The sequence below is a fragment of the Oncorhynchus kisutch genome, linkage group LG17 (genome assembly GCF_002021735.2).
Source record: "Oncorhynchus kisutch isolate 150728-3 linkage group LG17, Okis_V2, whole genome shotgun sequence".
NCBI classification, from domain to species: domain Eukaryota; kingdom Metazoa; phylum Chordata; class Actinopteri; order Salmoniformes; family Salmonidae; genus Oncorhynchus; species Oncorhynchus kisutch.
Genome location: NC_034190.2, coordinates 37,850,658 through 37,868,103, shown reverse-complemented (window position 1 = coordinate 37,868,103; position 17,446 = coordinate 37,850,658). Strand labels below are relative to the sequence as shown.

The 17,446-nt window shown below is 43.8% G+C and overlaps 3 protein-coding genes across 3 annotated transcripts in view; 1 reads left to right on the top strand and 2 right to left on the bottom strand.

Moving 5' to 3' along the window:
• Window positions 1-6,732, bottom strand: part of LOC109907617 (helicase SKI2W-like) — a 55,973-nt gene extending 49,241 nt beyond the window's left edge. The window contains exons 1-7 of the mRNA XM_020505693.2: window positions 6,560-6,732; window positions 6,068-6,189; window positions 4,824-4,945; window positions 2,615-2,732; window positions 2,290-2,407; window positions 1,230-1,304; window positions 873-926 (exon numbers count right to left, since the gene is read on the bottom strand). Of these exons, the coding sequence (XP_020361282.1) occupies window positions 873-926; window positions 1,230-1,304; window positions 2,290-2,407; window positions 2,615-2,732; window positions 4,824-4,945; window positions 6,068-6,189; window positions 6,560-6,572 (622 nt within the window). The 5' untranslated portion in view covers window positions 6,573-6,732. The remainder of the gene's footprint in view (window positions 1-872; window positions 927-1,229; window positions 1,305-2,289; window positions 2,408-2,614; window positions 2,733-4,823; window positions 4,946-6,067; window positions 6,190-6,559) is intronic.
• A 62-nt stretch (window positions 6,733-6,794) lies between these two features.
• LOC109908473 (negative elongation factor E-like) lies at window positions 6,795-9,987 on the top strand. Its single transcript, XM_020507126.2, has 11 exons — window positions 6,795-6,879; window positions 7,286-7,371; window positions 7,636-7,708; window positions 7,801-7,946; window positions 8,169-8,246; window positions 8,453-8,490; window positions 8,567-8,835; window positions 8,985-9,129; window positions 9,308-9,362; window positions 9,446-9,548; window positions 9,652-9,987. The coding sequence occupies exons 2-11, from the start codon at window positions 7,297-7,299 to the stop codon at window positions 9,723-9,725; spliced, it is 1,056 nt and encodes a 351-aa protein (XP_020362715.1). The 5' UTR covers window positions 6,795-6,879; window positions 7,286-7,296; the 3' UTR covers window positions 9,726-9,987.
• A 402-nt stretch (window positions 9,988-10,389) lies between these two features.
• Window positions 10,390-16,001, bottom strand: LOC109907616 (zinc finger and BTB domain-containing protein 12). Its single transcript, XM_020505691.2, has 5 exons — window positions 15,600-16,001; window positions 14,372-14,592; window positions 12,751-12,945; window positions 12,334-12,528; window positions 10,390-11,984 (listed from the first exon to the last, which is right to left on the bottom strand). Exons 2-5 carry the CDS (start codon window positions 14,573-14,575, stop codon window positions 10,893-10,895), a joined length of 1,686 nt encoding a protein of 561 aa, XP_020361280.1. The 5' UTR covers window positions 14,576-14,592; window positions 15,600-16,001; the 3' UTR covers window positions 10,390-10,892.
• Window positions 16,002-17,446: the final 1,445 nt, after the last annotated feature.

Here is a 17,446-nt window from a genome sequence, read left to right as displayed (position 1 = left end):
AGAGTGCTGAAGCACGTAGGGCGTAAAAATAATCTGTCCTCGGTTGCAACACTCACTACCGAGTTCCAAACTGCCTCTGGAAGCAACTTCAGCACAATAACTGTTCGTCAGGAGCTTCATGAAATGGATTTCCATGGCCGAGCAGCCTCACACAAGTCTAAGATCACCATGCGGAATGCCAAACATCGGCTTCCTTTGGACTATGGAGCAGTGGAAACGCGTTTTCTGGAGTGAATCATGCTTAACCGTCTGACGGAAGAATCTGGGTTTGGCGGATGTCAGGAGAACGCTACCTGCCCCAATGCGTAGCGCTAACAGTAAAGTTCGATGGAGGAGGAATAGGTCTGGGGCTGTTTTTCATAGTTCGGGCGAGGTCCCTTAGTTCCAGTGAAGGGAAATCTTAACGCTACAGCATACAATGACATTTTAGACGATTCTGTGCTTCCAACTTTGTGGCAACAGTTTGTTGAAGGCCCTTTCCTGTTTCAGCATGACAATGCCCCCTGTGCATAAAGTGAGGTCCATACATAAATGGTTTGTCGAGATCGGTGTGGAAGAACTTGACTAGCTTGCACAGAGCCCTGACCTCAACCCCATCGAACACCTTTGGGATGAATTGGAATGCCGACTGCAAGCCAAGCCTAATTGCCCAACATCAGTGCCTGACCTCACTAATGCTCTTGTGGCTGAATGGAAGCAAGTCTCCGCAGCAATGTTCCAACATCCAGTAGAAAGCCTTCCCAGAAGAGGGGAGGCTGTTATAGCAGCAAAGGGGAGACCAACTCCATATTAACGCCCATGATTTTGGAATGAGATGTTCGACGAGAAGGTGTCCACATACGTTTTTTCACGTAGTGCATGTCCATTCAAACCTTTGTCACTGAAGTCCATCCCAACTTTAAGTCCAGGGGGCACTGTGAGTAACCCTGGAGTAAAGGGGAAAAAGATATGTTACTTACATAAACATCATGACACAAGCAAGAAACATGTTCTCAATCACAAAAAGATCTGTAATCACTTAAATCTGTATTCCCGATTTTTGAAGAGAGCCATTTGGTTCCCAGGAACAGCACAGTGTTTGTTATTTCAAAGATCCTTTCATTCTGCATATTCATTGTAAAGTAAGCCTCCCGCCTCACACTAACCCGCCTCACTGTGCACAGGCAGCCTTTTGTATGGAAGACCATTGCCCCTCCACCATTTCAACTCCATAATAAAGGTAAATTCACCGTTCTCAAAGTCTATGTCTTCCTCCAGCTCGGATTTCGTCTTGATTTGCTCCAGTGTCAGCTCGTCCATACCACCTATGTAAAACAGATAGAATATAAATATTTCTCTATAATTGACTAAAGGGAAGATTTAACTTAAGACAGATATTTATTATATGTTTCAGAGCCATATATACATATATGAATATATGCTATACATACAAAATTATGTGGACATCCCTTAAAATTTGTGGATTCGGCTATTTCAGCCACACCCGTTGCTGACAGGTGTATCAAATCGAGCACACAGCCATGCAATCTCCAAAGACAAATATTGGCAGTAGAATGGCCTTACTGAAGAGCTCAGTGACTTTCAACGTGGCACAGTCATAGGATGCCACCATTCCAACAAGTCAGTTTGTCAAATTTCTGTCCTACTAGAGCTGCTCCGGTCAACTGTAAGTGCTGTTTCTGTGAAGAAGAAATGTCTAGGAGCAACAGTGGCTCAGCCGCGAAGTGGAAGGCCATACAAGCTCACAGAACGGGACCGTAAAGTGCTGAAGTGCGTAAAAATCATCTGTCCTCGGTTGCAACACTCATTGCCGAGTTCCAAACTGCCTCTGGAAGTAACGTCAGCACAATAATTGTTCGGCGGGAGCTTAAGATCACCATGTGCAATGTCAAGAAGTGTTGGTTGGACTGGTGTAAAGCTCGCTGCCATTGGACACTGGAGCAGTGGAAATGCCTTCTCTGGAGTGATGGATCACCATCTGACGGATTAATCTGGGTTTGGTGGATGCCAGGAGAGCGTTACCTGCCCAAATGCATAGTGCCAATTGTAAAATTTGGTGGAGGTGGAATAATGATCTGGGACTGTTTTTCATGGTTCAGGCTAGGCCCCTTAGTTCCAGTGAAGAGAAACGCTACAGTATAGAAAGACGATTCTGTGCTTCCGACATCCAGTGGAAAGCCTTCCCAGAAGAGTGGAGGCTGTTATAGCAGCAAATGGGGGACCAACTCCATATCACTCATGTAGTATATAAGGATCTGATAATATATTTAGGTGAGGACTCAGACCCACCGGGCAGAAAGGGGTAGTTGGTGTTGCTTCCTCGGAGGCTCTCAGAGGGATTAGGGTTTGGTGGACGCTGCAGGGACATTGAATTCTTAGCAGAGATGCCTGTGTCCCCCAGTAACACCTGGACAGAGAGTGAGAAGGAGATTTAATGACACTGGGTTGTAAAATGTGTAGCAAGTGTATGAAAAGAAGTAGACCTTTTAATAAGATTAATAGATCACTCAGGGAAGTGCTACAATTCTGAATGTTCCCAATGAGTCACATCATGATCATAGGGGCATTATTAGGACACACAGACTAAGACAGCATAGCTGACAATAGCATGTACCTCAGTGAAGTCCAAAAGCATTCCTGTCGTTGGATCTCTGACTACTGAGATGCCAGAGTGGAGAGGAGACGAAGAGCAATGAAGAAGAGAGTCCACACGAACGTCTCGCTCAGCCAGCCTAGAGAAAAGCAACAAGTCTGTTACCGCAAATTAATTCTGTGACCATGTGGTACAACAGTATTTCACTACGGGTGAATAGCCTCATCTGGATCACTGAATTCCCCTTAAACACCACTTTCCAAGTAAGATATATATGGCATCAAAGCAATAAAAAGTAAACAAGCAAAACCCTAATAAGAAATGTACAGTGTCTCTGTGTGTGCAATAATAGTGTTTAACATGATTTTTGAATGACTACCTCATCTCTGTACCCCACACGTACAATTATCTGTAAGGTCCCTCAGTCAAGCATTGAATTTCAAACATAACAGATTCAACGAAAAAGACCAGATTCAACGAAAAGGACCATTCTTGATACACACGGGAAACTGTTGAGTGTGAAAACCAAGGCAGTACTGCAGTTATTGGCACAAACTGGAGCACCTGGCACCTACTACCATAGCCCGTTCAAAGGCACACATCTTGTGTCTTGCCAATTCACCCTCTGAATTGCACACATACACAATCCATGTCTCAATTGTCTCAAGGCTTAAAAATCATTATTTAATAATTCATCTACACTGTAGTGATGGGTCGTTCACGAATGAGTCGGCTCTAAGAGATGGCTCTTGTAGGTGAACGTTGGGAGCCGGCTCGCATATCAGAAGTGCTGAATCTATTCATAAAAATAAATAAAAAATTAAGATAGGAATAATCAAAAGATTTAAATTAATAGAATTAACTAATTCAAAGAACAATAATATAGGGCAACAGGAAGAAGAGGGATCAGATGGAGCAGAAGCACCGGTGCCATAAACGTCTGCTGTTTGACGAGAGAGCAACTGGGGATACAGCACGAAGGAATCCCTCAGCAGATGCCATAATGGAGGTCTGATCCTATTTGGAGGAGCCCCTCCTCCTCTGAGCTGGTGGAAGAACAAGACCTCTGTCTACCCACGGCTTACTACAGTCATGACAGGGAGACTCTTCATAGCTACATCCTTTCCCTACCTTTTCTGAATGCAAATCTCTCATAAAAGCAAAGTATGTTCAGCATTGCTGTGTGCTGCTGGTTATAACATGGCAATAAAGAAGAGAGAGAAAAGAGGGACCAGTTTAATGTTTTAAGTAGAATGCTACAGTTTTGCACATTGTTATTTATTTTTCTTTGACATGGTGCAATATTCTATTATTATGTTGTTTAGATTGTATTCGTTTTGAATGGATAGATTTATATGTACTTTGTTTATTAAAAATGTATACTTTAAATGCAAATGTTTAATAGCATTCTTTTTCATAACAAACCAATGCATTTTTACATACATTGTGGTTAAGGTAGAGTATGATTTCATTTAATAATTTAATTAGAATTGTTTTAACCCCAATCATAGTCAAACTATCGCAAACTGTTTGACTTGAAAAAAAATACAAAACATTTTTTTTTAAAGAGCCGTTTGGGAGCCAAAAGAGCCGGCTCTTTTAGTGAGCTGAGCCGAACGAGCTGGCTCACTGAAAAGAGACGGAATGCCCATCACTACTACACTGACTGACTGAAGTGGATTTAATGTGTGACATCAACAAGGGACGATATAGTTTTCACCTGGTCAGCCTACTATGTCATGGAAAGAGTTGCTTACCAAGACGACATTGAATGTTCCTAAGTGGCATAATTACAGTTTTGACTTAAATCTGCTTAAAATCAATGTCAAAACTTGAAAATGGCTGTCTAGCAATGATCAACAACCAACTTGGCATAGCTTGAAGAATTTTAAAAAGAATAAATGTGCAGATATTGTACAATCCAGTTGTGTCAAGCATTTAGAGACTTACCCAGAAAAACTCACAGCTGTAATCGCTGCCAAAGGTGATTCTAACATGTATTGACTCCGGTGTGAATATGTATGTTCAATATTTCTGTATTTAATTTTCAATATATTTGTTTCAAAAAAATTAAACATATTTTCATTTTGTCATTATGTAGTATTGTGTGTAGATAGAAAAAATATATAAAAAAAGAAACGTCATCCATTTTGAATTCAGACTGGAACACGACAAAATGTGGATTAAGCCCTTGGGTATGAATACGTGAAGGCACTGTAAGCAGACTCACTTCAGAAACCTGTGGAAGGCAGCATCGGTATCGTGTATGGGAAGCCAGGCAGGGTCGCGTAGGAAGCGCTTCTCTACCTCTGTCTCCAGGCCCACACTGGTGGGAGGGAGTCCATGGGGGAGCTGTAGATAAATTAATGATAGAAACACATAAGGGAGATAATAGGCTGGAGAGATTAGATAGGAGATGTACAATGGGGCAAAAAAGTATTTAGTCAGCCACCAATTGTGCAAGTTCTCCCACTTAAAAAGATGAGAGAGGCCTGTAATTTTCATCATAGGTACACTTCAACTATGACAGACAAAATGAGAAAAATAACTCCAGAAAATCACATTGTAGGATTTTTAAGGAATTTATTTGCCCCACTGTATGTAAACACAGGATGCTTTCCAAACTGAAGTTTGCTTCTTTCCTTTAAACTTGATGGCGGGCCTTTGCGGTTCTTAAGGACCTAGGTAGGTAGGTGACACCTACTGTAAAAACTTGACTTAGACAAATAGAGGTAGATGGAGATATGCAATATATTGTTTGCATACTTTAAGCAGTCCTTTCATATCTGTAGAAATGGCGGGGCGAGTTTTCAGATAACAATCCAACCACAGACTGAGATAGCTGCACCATCGAGAGCATCCTGACGGGTTGCATCACTGCCTGGTATGGCAACTGCTCGGCCGCCGACACTACAGATGGTAGTGCGTACGGCCCAGTACATCACTGGGGCCAAGCTTCCTGCCATCCAGTACCTCTATACCAGGCATTGTCAGAGGAAGGACCTACAAATTGTCAAAGACTCCAGCCACCCTAGTCAGAAACTGTTATCTCTGCTACCGCTCGGCAAGCGGTACCAGAGTGTCAAGTCTAGGTCTAAGAGGCTTCGAAACAACTTTTAACTCCAAGCCAGAAGACTCCTGAACATCTAATCAAATGGCTACTCTATTTGTATCCCCGCCTCTTCTACACTGCTGCTACTCTGTTATTATTTATGCATAGTCACTTTAACTCTACCTACATGCACATATTACCCCCACACATCAACTCTGTACCGGTACCCCCTATATATAGCACCACTATTGTTATTTACTGCTGCTCTTTAATTATTTGTTATTCTTACCTCTTACTTTTTTTGTATTTTCTTAAAACTGCATTGTTGGTTAAGGGCCTGTAAATAAGCATTTCACTGTAAGGTCTACACATGTTGTATTCGGCACATGTGGCATATAAAATTTGATTTGAGTCATACTGACCGTGCTTTGTGGATACAGGGGCTGGTCATTGGGCTGTGGATGTGTGATGAGCTCAAACCTGCCAGAGCAACCCATCTCCAGCAGGGATAGCGGGAGATCTGTGGGGCCCACAGGGGGAAGATCTATGGAGAGAGAAATGGGATTGAGATGAATAGCCTAGTTTCTATGGGCTGTCCTCTATCGCGCAATACATTAGAGTCCATTGTAAGATATTGAATCATATAAACATATATTGCAATGTCATCATTTACTGCTTTAGCTGTTAAGATTCTGTTCAAAACACGTTGCGCATATTGTCAGGGACTAACGTTACATTTCTGCAACATGAATGAGAGCTGAACTGGCTAGCTAACGTTAGCTAGGCTAACCCAAGTTGTTATATTCGCCAGTAAACTGTATTGCTAGCAAGTCACTTTAAAGCTAAGTTTACAGCAATGGCCTTAACCGTATGCCTAATTCATTATCTGTACATCTTATCTAAATCTCCTTCACCTATTCTTTCCATTTCTCCACCGCAGATGAAAGTTGGTGCAGCAGTTCACTGTCTTTTCGGAAATGGCTAAGGCGGAAGTAGGTCAAATTGCCATATGTAATACGATATGTATCTCAATATTAATACATTATCTTACTAAATGTTGTCAAGTGTAGGCCATACATTCCTTATAATTGACTTATTTCATACATTTTAGCAAGTTGAATAGTGATTTTTCTTACTCATGCGCCCTAACAACTGTGTACGTCATTTTCATGCGCCTGTGTTTTTGTGTTCGTGAATGGGTGTGATTACAACTAGCTATAGTAACGTAGCGAAGGTAATAAAATAATTACATTTCTAAATACAATAGTGTCAATGTGGTATATATTGTTTATTGTTGTAGTCTGAAAGGTACATTGCCATATTGTTGATAAGTAATGATATACTTTCCATTGCCCTGTGTAACACAATGTAGATTGCTAGTAGTAGCAGCTAATGTTAATAGGTAACGTTAGCTAGCCAACCGACAAGCTAACGTAAGGTTTTAAAATGTTGTCAGATGCATGTAGAATGTAGAAACATAAATCTATTTGGTCGTGAACAACGTGTAAATAGTAGTTTTTGAGTTTATGCAATTGCATTACAGAGTTGAATTCAACCACACGTGTGTATTGGTATTCATTGTGTTGTGCAAATATGTCCACTATTCTGGTTGTCTAATCCTTTTTCGCAATACTTTCCAGCTTGGTTCGACATGGTGGTGTTCCCAAGCTCTTTGACAGAGGAAGAGGAATCTCTGCAGAAGAAATATGCCAAACTCAAGAAAAAGGTGAACAACTTTAAGAATCTCCTCACTTGACTAGAGAGAAATCTATGTATCCGTATCCTGCTTTTGACAATGAGATGTGTCACTGCCCCCACATTTGTAGGTGTGATCAGGAGTAGTCCTAGGTCTTTGTTAAATTCACCGGTCAGTCATCATCATCACACACGTAATGTTGAAAGTTAGATATTATTATGTTACCAAACTCCGATTGGCCTTAGTGTTTACACCTCTTATTCTCTTTCTCTCCCTCTATCCTCACACCTCTAGAAAAAGGCACTGCTGGCTTTGAAGAAGCAGCAGAGTTCAACCAGCCAGACCAATCAGAGTGGATTGAAGCGAAGTATGTGGCTTTGTCTTCACTTTTTAAAACTGTATTACTAAGCAGATACTTTGTCACAGTTGATTATGTTGCATCGACTCTCTCCCTCCTAGCTTTGTCAGACCAGCCGGTGCTAGATACAGCAACAGCTACAGAGCAGGCAAAGATGCTTATCAAGTCTGGAGCCATCAGCGCCATCAAGTCAGAGAACAAGAACTCTGGCTTCAAGCGCTCTAGAACGCTAGAGATCAAGCTCAAGGTGAGATACAAAATGCAATATGCAAGGATGTGTATTGTGAATTGATCATAGAATAAATTATTGATACAACAATTTATATACATAATAATAATAATAATGTTTAAAGCTGACAGTTGCAAATGCCTTTTAAATCTGACACATAAACTAGTCTGTGATGGAACTCAAACGTATCAATTTATGGTTTAGTAATGATTTGTTATATTTTCTCTTTCTGTTTACCAGGATCCAGAGAAAGTCCCAGGCCCTGTGGCTTTCCAACCATTCCAAAGGAGCATGTCCACTGATGAGGAACTTTCTGAGGTAAAATTATAATTATATGACATCCCATATAAAATCAGCCAATGAATTGATGAACTCTACCTACAAAATGGCATGCATTTATAGTATTTTGCCAATGCTGTCTGCCTGTATTGTGGTCACAGAACCAGTGACTTGGATATTTTTTTTGGGGGGGGGGGGAATATACAACTGATGCTGTTGCTTTTAAATTTTAATTTCTACTCTAGGCTGGCAAAAGAGCCCACAGAAAATCTTTGTACGAGAGGTAAGCCTAAAAGCTCTGATAAATAATAAAAGCTGGTTCTCTGTATAAGGCGGTTTAACATCTCGATCTCTAACAGCTTCGTCACTCCAGGTGACCGGGCGGCTCGTGATGAGGAGGAGGGAGGCGGTGGCGGCCTTTCCACCAGCAGAGACATGGAGCGAGAGAGAGACAGAGGAGATCGAGAGATGGACAGAGAGAGAGACCGGGACAGAGAGAGAGACCGGGGCAGCGGCGACCGGGGCAGGGACAGAGAGCCGCGAGACCGCGAGAGAGACAGGAGCCAGGATGGAGACCGGGAAAGGGGAGGAGACAGAGAGTCACGTGAGCGAGACGGACCATTCAGACGTGAGTATTCGTTTACTGGACTTCTGTCTTTTCATGTGTCTTATCATTGGCATTCTTAAAAGGATGTTTATCTCAAAATACAAATTCAAGGATGGAATAATGGAACTGTTTTTCTTCTCCCTTATCTACTCTCTCTTTCCCCCTCTCAGGATCAGACTCGTACCCAGAGCGGAGGGGGGTGAGGAAGGGGAACACAGTGTACGTGTATGGAACTGGCCTTGTGGAGGACAACCTGCGTTCAGCCTTCTCCCAACAGGGCACCATCATTGACCTGTCCATGGATTCCCCACGGAAGTACGGCTACATTACTTTTATGTCCTTGTGGGTGTGTGATTGGGAGAGCATCCCAAACTGAAAATGTTCAGTGTTTTAAAATGTTTTGCAGTTGAAAACTAAAACTAGTCCAGTAAGTCACTCGCTGTTTTGTTCTGTTTGGTGCCTAATGAACACAGCCTTGTCTTTCTCTTTCTAGCTGTGCATTTATCACCTTTGAGAAGATGGAGTCTGCAGACCAAGCTGTAGCGGAGGTCAGTCAGTATAGCTCTAGCTCCGTCCCAACTTAAGGCATTATAGTGTAAAACCTATCATCTATACACTCTTCTTCTCCCAGTTGAATGGAAGCACGGTGGGAGACGTCACCATCAAAGTCAGCATCGCCAGGAAGCAGCCCATGCTGGAGGCAGCCACCGGCAAATCTGTTTGGGCCACTCTGGGTAAATATCAGTTCTGGTCAAACACAGATCGGACTAACAAGCAGTGTATGACAGGAAGTGTCAACTCTGGATTCATGTATACTTTCTCTCTTTCCCCTCACAGCTGTGCAGAACAGTGCCAAAGGTTCCTACAGAGACAAGAGAAACCAGGTTGTGTACAGTGAGGATTTCCTATGAGCTAAGAGGCGTGCCGCATTGGAGATCTGTACGAATCAATGAGTTAGCTTTGTATGCATTTTATATATTGCATTTTGTGTTGGTTGTTGATTGCCCGATACGGCACCATGTGTCAGTTCTGAGTAGATGCTACATTTCATTCATGGCCAGGATGTGTAATGGCAATGACCATGTGAACAAAGATTGTGGTGGTTTGGTCTTGCTCTTGTAACCAGGGGTTTCATTGTTTTGTAGAGCTCAATAAATCACATCAATACATTTTTCCATCTGGTTGTCTGATGCGGTCCACCTACCTCTCACATCCATCGCTTTGTCTGTTTCCTTTGGTTTAGCACAATACAGTGCAGATATGTATAAAGCTGTAACGTAACAAAATGAAGGGTTCTGAACACTTTCCAAATGCACTGTATATTAACAGGTCAGCTGAGCACACCGGGTCACATGTCATTTTGTGCACATTTACAGAATAGTGTCTCAAGTCCTGAGTAAACACGCATTGCACAAAGTGTAGGTCTCTTACTATTTGTCCTTTTGTGATGAGCATGATTATGGAATGATAGCCTACTTTTATTTTGGGTACCTCTTTAAATAGTGTCTTACACTTAAGTACACATTACAAATCAGCTGGTACATACCAACATCCAACAAGAAGCTCACCTTCAAATACACTATTGTAAAATATTTTATTGGTCAGCCAATGAGTAACAAATGAGACAAAGGTCTAAAACGGAGGTGTGCACAACTCCAGTCCTCCAGAGCCATGGTGCTGTACAGTAGGTCATCATTTCTCCCCCTTCAATTAAATAATTAAGAGATAAATAATCAATCCATGTCATTGACTGGCCAGAGCTTCAAACCGCATACACTTCGGCCCGTGAGGAGGACCAGAGTTGTGCACCCCAGGTCTAAAAGTAGGGGCTTTCCCTTTCAAGATCTTAGCAGGTCCCTCCAGCACACACAACCTTGTTTCCAACCCACAAACTCAAAGGCACACTCCAAACCACTCTTTTGGCAATTAGAGCAGAAGGTAAGCACACAGCCGCTTGCTTGAATAACCCCCCTGTACCTCAACTACAACCTGTAATGCTTAGTCAATGAGTGTACATTTTGGCTGAGAAGAGGGGTAAGGGAGCATCTCTCCTCCCCCTCCCTGTTCCAGTGTCCTTTTCAAAAGTCAAATCTGTCCTGAGTGTCTCCCTCTCCTTCACCTGGCCCTGCCACTCGCTCCATCTCGGCCTGTGCCTCCAGGCTGTTCTGAGCGGTCGTCTTCCCATGCTGCTCCTTGAGGTGGCGCCGCAGCGCCGGCTTGTGGGCGAAGCGCGAGTGGCAGTAGGCGCAGCAGTGAGGCCGCTCACCGCTGTGTAGGTTCATGTGATCGCACAGCGTGGACTTCTGCGTGAATGTCTTGTCGCAGAGCGGGCAGCGGTGGACCTTGGCACCGCGGTGCACTGTCATGTGGCGGTTGAGGTTGCTGGAGTGGTTGAAGTGTTTGCCGCAGCAGGGGCACACGTACAGCAAGTGGGTGGCGCGCGTGTGGACAGCCAGGGAGTGGGCCGAGGGGAAGGTCAGGCCGCATTGCTCGCATGCCACCGGCCCCGCTGTGCTGGAGGTCGAGCCCACCACCGCCACAGACTCATCCCCCGCCCCGTCACCACCTGTTGGCACAGCCGCCATCCCCATGTTACCTTCACCTCCATCACCACTGGGGTCATCCAGGTTGTAGTGGGCCTGACCATTCCCGTCCCGGGGCACCAGCTCCTCTCCCTGAACCTCCCCCATCCCGTAGTCTAGCCGTGGGAGATCGCCCCCCGAGAGGAACGCTGACCTCATGGCTTCCTGGCTGAAGTCCAGGCCAAAGCCCTGCATCATCTCCGCCCCGGTGGGTAGACGCCACGCCTCCTGGTACTGCATACCCAGAGGCCTCCTCTCCCTCTCGCGGTACGAGCCACGCTTCCTCTTGAAGCCCCTCCCCCTCCCCCTGCCCACTTTGGGTGAGTCGGTGAGTCTACGCCTCCAGCCTTGGAGCCCCTCCCTCTCAAAGCCGCTGTTGCGGATGGACATTTCAGCTGGGGCCATATCATCACCCCTCCCCCCTCCCACTATGACACTGTCCGTATCTTGGTACTGGCACCCCTGCTGCCCCTCTGTGGCTTCCTCTCCGCCTTCCTCTGCCTCTCGCCTCTCTTCCGGCTCCTGCTCATCCTCGATGCAGATCCGGAACACGTCATAATCCTCCCTGCCCTCCTCTGTTACTCTCACCTGGAACAACATGAGACCGATTTGAGTGTGCTACGAATCAATGTCCTTGGGTAGCTACCAGACCTGGGTTCAAATACATTTAAAATATCTCAACTACTTTCACATACATTTGATCAAAGTATTCATTCAGATATATTTTATTTGAAAAGACAGGTAGTTAAATACTCAAATACACTGCATTCATTTAACCAAGGTATTTAAAAATCATATTTGAACTAAGTATTCGGAAAATACTCTAAAATATAATTTGGTAAACTATTATTTTTTTTATACAAAAAAAACATTCAAATACTCAACAAAAAATGTACAGATGGATGCAGTGGTAAGTGTTGTTCCTGAATTTCCTTACTTTAATCTCATCCATTGTGTTAGGGTCATCATTGTGTTGTATATCCGTCTTAGTGTTTGAGTCTGTATGGTCATCAGCCTGAGACTGTACAGGGCTGTGAGGCTGCAGTGAGGAATGATCAGCACAGGTTGACATAAGGGAGTGGCTGCTACCACTGACTGTCACTGGCATCGATTGGCTCTCTTCTGACTTGATCTGAAAATGAGCGGTGGAGAGAAAAAGAATGAAGACGAGCCAGTTCAACATCTTCACAGGTAAAAACAATCCAGCCTTTGATAAATCACATAGTAGATAAGTTCAGTAAGTATTTGTCTTCTACAATTGAAGCACAGTATAATAACATTTTACATTGGGATTTCAAACAAATGCTTCAATAAGGTGCCTTTGACTATACACCAACCAAAATAAGTAACTAACCTTTGGTGAGCTGGGGTTCTTTGGCTGCATGTACTTGCCCAGGGCTCCCCGGCACTTCTCCACAACATGCTCCATCTGCAGGTAGCTAGCGGCCGTCAGATAATTCACTATCTCCTTGGGGCTGAACTGCAGCACACCGGTGTAACAGGACTGGAGCAGCTCACATACCACAGAGGAGCTGTGAAGGACTGACACCTAGAGGACAAAATAAGAAAGAAAAACACACCAAACAGCTATTTTGCTGCTACGTCTCAGATACACTATATATACAAAAAAGTATGTGGACAACCCTTCAAATGCAATCTCCATAGACATTGGCAGTAGAATGGCCTTACTGAAGAGCGCAGTGACTTTCCACGTGGCACCGCCATAGGATGTCTCCTTTCCAACAAGTGAATTCGTCAAATTTCTGTCCTGTTAGAGCTGCCCTGGTCAACTGGAAGTGCTGTTATTGTAAGTTATGTTAAGTGGAAACGTTTAGGAGCTACAACAGCTCAGCCGCAAAGTGGTAGGCCATACAAGCTCACAAAACGGGGCGGCCAAGTGGTGAAGTACGTAGCCTCTGGAAGCAACGCCAGCACAAGAACTGTTCGTTGGGAGCTTCATGAAATGGGTTCCATGGCTGAGCAGTCCCACACAAGCCTAAGATCACCATGCGCAATGCCAAGCATCAGCTGGAGTGGTGTAAAGCTCTCTGCCTTTGGACTCTGGAGCAATAGCAATCATCTGGAGTGATGAATCACACTTCACCATCTGGCAGACCAACGGCGAATCTGGGTTTGGCGGATGCCAGAACAACTACCTGCATTAATGCAGCGCCAACTGTAAAGTTTGGTGGAGGAGGAATAATGGTCTGGGACGGTTTTTCATGGTTTGGGTTAGGCACCGTAGTTCCATTGAAGGGAAATCTTAACGCTACAGCATACAATGACATTCTAGACGATTCTGTGCTTCCAACTTTGCGGCAACAGTTTGGGGAAGGCCCTTTCCTGTTTCAGCATGACAATGAGAGGTCCATACAGAAATGGTTTGTCGAGATCAGTGTGGAAGAACTTGACTGGCCTACAGAGCCCTGCCCTCAACCCCATCAAACTCCTTTGGGATGAATTGTAACGCCAACTGCGAGCCAGGCCTAATCGCCCAACATCAGTGCCCGACCTCACTAATGCTGTTGTGGCTGAATGGAAGCAAGTCCCCGCAGCAATGTTCCAACATCTAGTGGAAAGCCTCCCTAAAGAGTGGCGGCTGTTTTAGCAGCAGGGGGGGAGAGACTCCATATTAATGCCCATGATTTTGAAATGAGATGTTCAACAAGCCAGTGTCCATATACTTTTGGTCATGTATTATTTTTCTTATGATCAATCGTGTAAGCCATTAGTGTCATATCCTGCAAGACTTGTGACATAATCTACTATAATGAGGCATAGGACTGGAACCACAGCTGGCATGATGCAACATTTGAGAACTTCCCAGGCTCAAAGATATGCCTATTAAAGCAGTCAGATCAAAAGGGTATGTGACAAGAAGTGTATGTCAGGGGCTCGTATCTGAAGACGACACTCAACATTCATCAAACATAACCCAAATAGTGTGTATCACGGTGGCTTTCCCTGGCACCCACCTGCAGTTCAGAGGAGGGGTTGAGCAGGAACTGGTCCCTAAGGAAGGGGGAGCAGGCAGCAAGGACCACTTTGTGTCCTCGGAATGTCTGCCTGCCGCTGGCCACTATAGTGATGTCACAGAACTGCTGCCTGGACCTCAGTGAGTTCATGCTCTTCAGGGTGGCATCACCGTGACCAGGCAACCGGAAGCACAGCACCTCCATCTTAGCTACAGTGGAGCCTATAGGAGAGACATGAAGAGGACTCTCTTGAAATTCTGCAATGATCACAGAAATACAAATATTTTAAAAGGGAACATTTAGCATCTGGATCAACCAAAGGGAAACGTGGCACTTTCTGGGGTCTGGACATTTATCCAGCTACAGTCATACTGGCCAAATTCAGACCAAAGAGCAAGCGAGAGACCCCCATGGCTGTACAAGAGGCACGATGGTGTCTGACTATACTTCAAAGACAGGGCGGCAGGGTAGCCTAGTGGTTAGAGCGTTGGACTTGTAACCGAAAGTTAATATCCCCAAACTGACATGGTACAAATCTGTCGTTCTGCCCCTGAACAGGCAGTTAACCCACTGTTCCTAGGCAGTCATTGAAAATAAGAATTTGTTCTTATCTGACTTGCCTAGTTACATAAAGGTAAAAAATAAAAATAGTAAAAGCACAACAGCTCCCATATCTCGGCTTGACATCCAACATTCCCTGTGATTATTAATTGATGTTAGAGTAGGTGAAGTCATCGTTTGCTCGTTTTGTTTTCAAGGCTTGCTTGTCAAGCAGGTCACAACAAATAGCTGAAATCAGCAATATGAAATGGCTCTCTATGGAAGAAAAAAAACGGCATCAAGTGCCTACTAGCCTAGGTTGAAGATAATCATACATTATTTTTCGAACTAACGTTAGCTACCAGTTACCTATATCAAATAATATATCTAATTGTTTTATGTGACTATAAAGCTAACGTAATACTACTACTGCTGTTAACGTTACTAGCTAACGTTAACTAGTTAGCACGAACATAATTTGCTACGGTCAATTGTGCAGGTTTTAAATTTCGCAAGCGGTAATATTGTGTATCCAACCTCTCTCATAGCTAACGTTGCCCAGCTAGGTGTACCTCGCTAGCTAGCTTGTTGCCCCCCTACTAGCCACAGGCCGTTAGCTAGCTAGCCGTAGTTTGTGACCTGCCTGCTAAAAGACAGTAAAGTCGACGTTAGTTTAGTGTTTCCTTACCTGCTACTACTGTAGATATATTTTCCCCGTACTATATGTTGTGGAGTAACTAGGCACTCAATAACCGGTCATTCATTGTATATTGGCTAGCAAGCCAGCTGGCTAACGTTAGTATGTTTACTTTGTTAGCTTGTTTCAAACGAGCGTCAGCAGTTACACAGCCACAAAGTCATAAACCCCGCCTATTTCTACAATTTATCTTCTTAAATTTTGATTTTAAAGCAAACATTAACCACACTGCTAACATTACATTAAGACCAAAAACACGTATATTAGTTTAAATGAATTTTTACGATACAGCTAGCCATTTTATTTTCAACGAGAGTGGACCAGCACTTCCCGTGACAACTAGTGATGGGCATTCCGGCTCTTTTCAGTGAGCCAGCTCGTTCTGCTCAGCTCACCAAAAAGAGCCTGCTCTTTCGTCTATCAAACGGCTCTGAAAAAATATATATTTTGTATTTTTTCAAGTCAAACAGTTTGCGATAGTTTTGACTATGATTAGGGTTAAAACAATTCGAATTAAATTATTAAATGAAATCATACTCTACCTTAACCACAATGCATGTAAAAATGTTATGAAAAAGAATCATATTAAACATTTGCATTTAAAGTATAACTTTTTAATGTATAAATAAAGTGAATATAAATCGAACCATTCAAAAAGACTACAATCTGAACAGCATAATAGAATATTGCACCATATCAAAGAAAAATAAATAACAATGTGCAAAACTGCAGCATTCCACTTAAAACATTAAACTGGTCCCTCTTCAAATCAAATCAAAGTTTATTTGTCACGTGCGCCAAATACAACAGGTGTAAACCTTACAACTAAATGCTTACTTACAGGCTCTAACCAATGGTGCCAAAAAAAAGGTGTGTGTGTGTGTGTAGGTAAGTAAAGAAATAAAACAACAGTAGAAAGACATTTGAAAAAAAGAGTAGCAAGGCTATATACAGACACCTGTTAGTCAGGCTTATTGAGGTAGTATGTACATGTAGGTATCGTTAAAGTGACTGTGCATATATGATGAACAGAGAGTAGCAGAAGCGTAAAAAGAGGGGTTGGCGGGTGGTGGGACACAATGCCGATAGCCCGGTTAGCCAATGTGCGGGTGCACTGGTTGGTCGGGCCAATTGAGGTAGTATGTACATGAATGTACAGTTAAAGTGACTATGCATATAAAATAAACAGAGAGTAGCAGCAGCGTAAAAATCGGGGTTGGGGGGTGGCACACAATGCAAATAGTCCAGGTAACCATTGGTTACCTGTTCAGGAGTCTTATGGCTTGGGGGTAAAAACTGTTGAGGAGCCTTTTTGTCCAAGACTTGGCACTCCGGTACCGCTTGCCATGCAGTAGTAGAGAGAACAGTCTATGACTGGGGTGGCTGGGGCCTTTGACAATTTTTAGGGCCTTCCTCTGACACCGCCTGGTGTGGAGGTCCTGGATGGCAGGCAGCTTTGCCCCAGTGATGTACTGGGCCGTACACACTACCCTCTGAAGTGCCTTGCGGTCGGAGGCCGAGCAATTGCCATACCAGGAAGTGATGCAACCAGTCAGGATGCTCTCGATGTTGCAGCTGTATAACCTTTTGAGGATCTCAGGACCCATGCCAAATCTTTTTAGTTTCCTGAGGGGGAATAGGCTTTGTCATGCCCTCTTCACGACTGTCTTGGTGTGTTTGGACCAATCTAGTTTGTTGTGGATGTGGACACCAAGGAATTTGAAGCTCTCAACCTGCTCCACTACAGCCCAGTCGATGAGAATGGGGACGTGCTCGGTGCTCCTTTTCCTGTAGTCCACAATCATCTCCTTAGTCTTGGTTACATTGAGGGATAGGTT

What these genes read in the sequence shown, in the direction of transcription:
- LOC109908473 (XM_020507126.2), top strand. Translation starts at nt 7,297, where the DNA reads ATGGTGGTGTTCCCAAGCTCTTTGACAGAGGAAGAGGAATCTCTGCAG. An exon ending in CGCTAGAGATCAAGCTCAAG is followed by an intron (nt 7,947 to 8,168) that starts GTGAGATACAAA and finishes TCTGTTTACCAG; the next exon opens with GATCCAGAGAAAGTCCCAGG. An exon ending in AGAAAATCTTTGTACGAGAG is followed by an intron (nt 8,491 to 8,566) that starts GTAAGCCTAAAA and finishes GATCTCTAACAG; the next exon opens with CTTCGTCACTCCAGGTGACC.
- LOC109907616 (XM_020505691.2), bottom strand. Translation starts at nt 14,575, where the DNA reads ATGGAGGTGCTGTGCTTCCGGTTGCCTGGTCACGGTGATGCCACCCTG. An exon ending in ACCCCTCCTCTGAACTGCAG is followed by an intron (nt 12,946 to 14,371) that starts GTGGGTGCCAGG and finishes TTTGTCCTCTAG; the next exon opens with GTGTCAGTCCTTCACAGCTC. An exon ending in AGAACCCCAGCTCACCAAAG is followed by an intron (nt 12,529 to 12,750) that starts GTTAGTTACTTA and finishes GCTCATTTTCAG; the next exon opens with ATCAAGTCAGAAGAGAGCCA.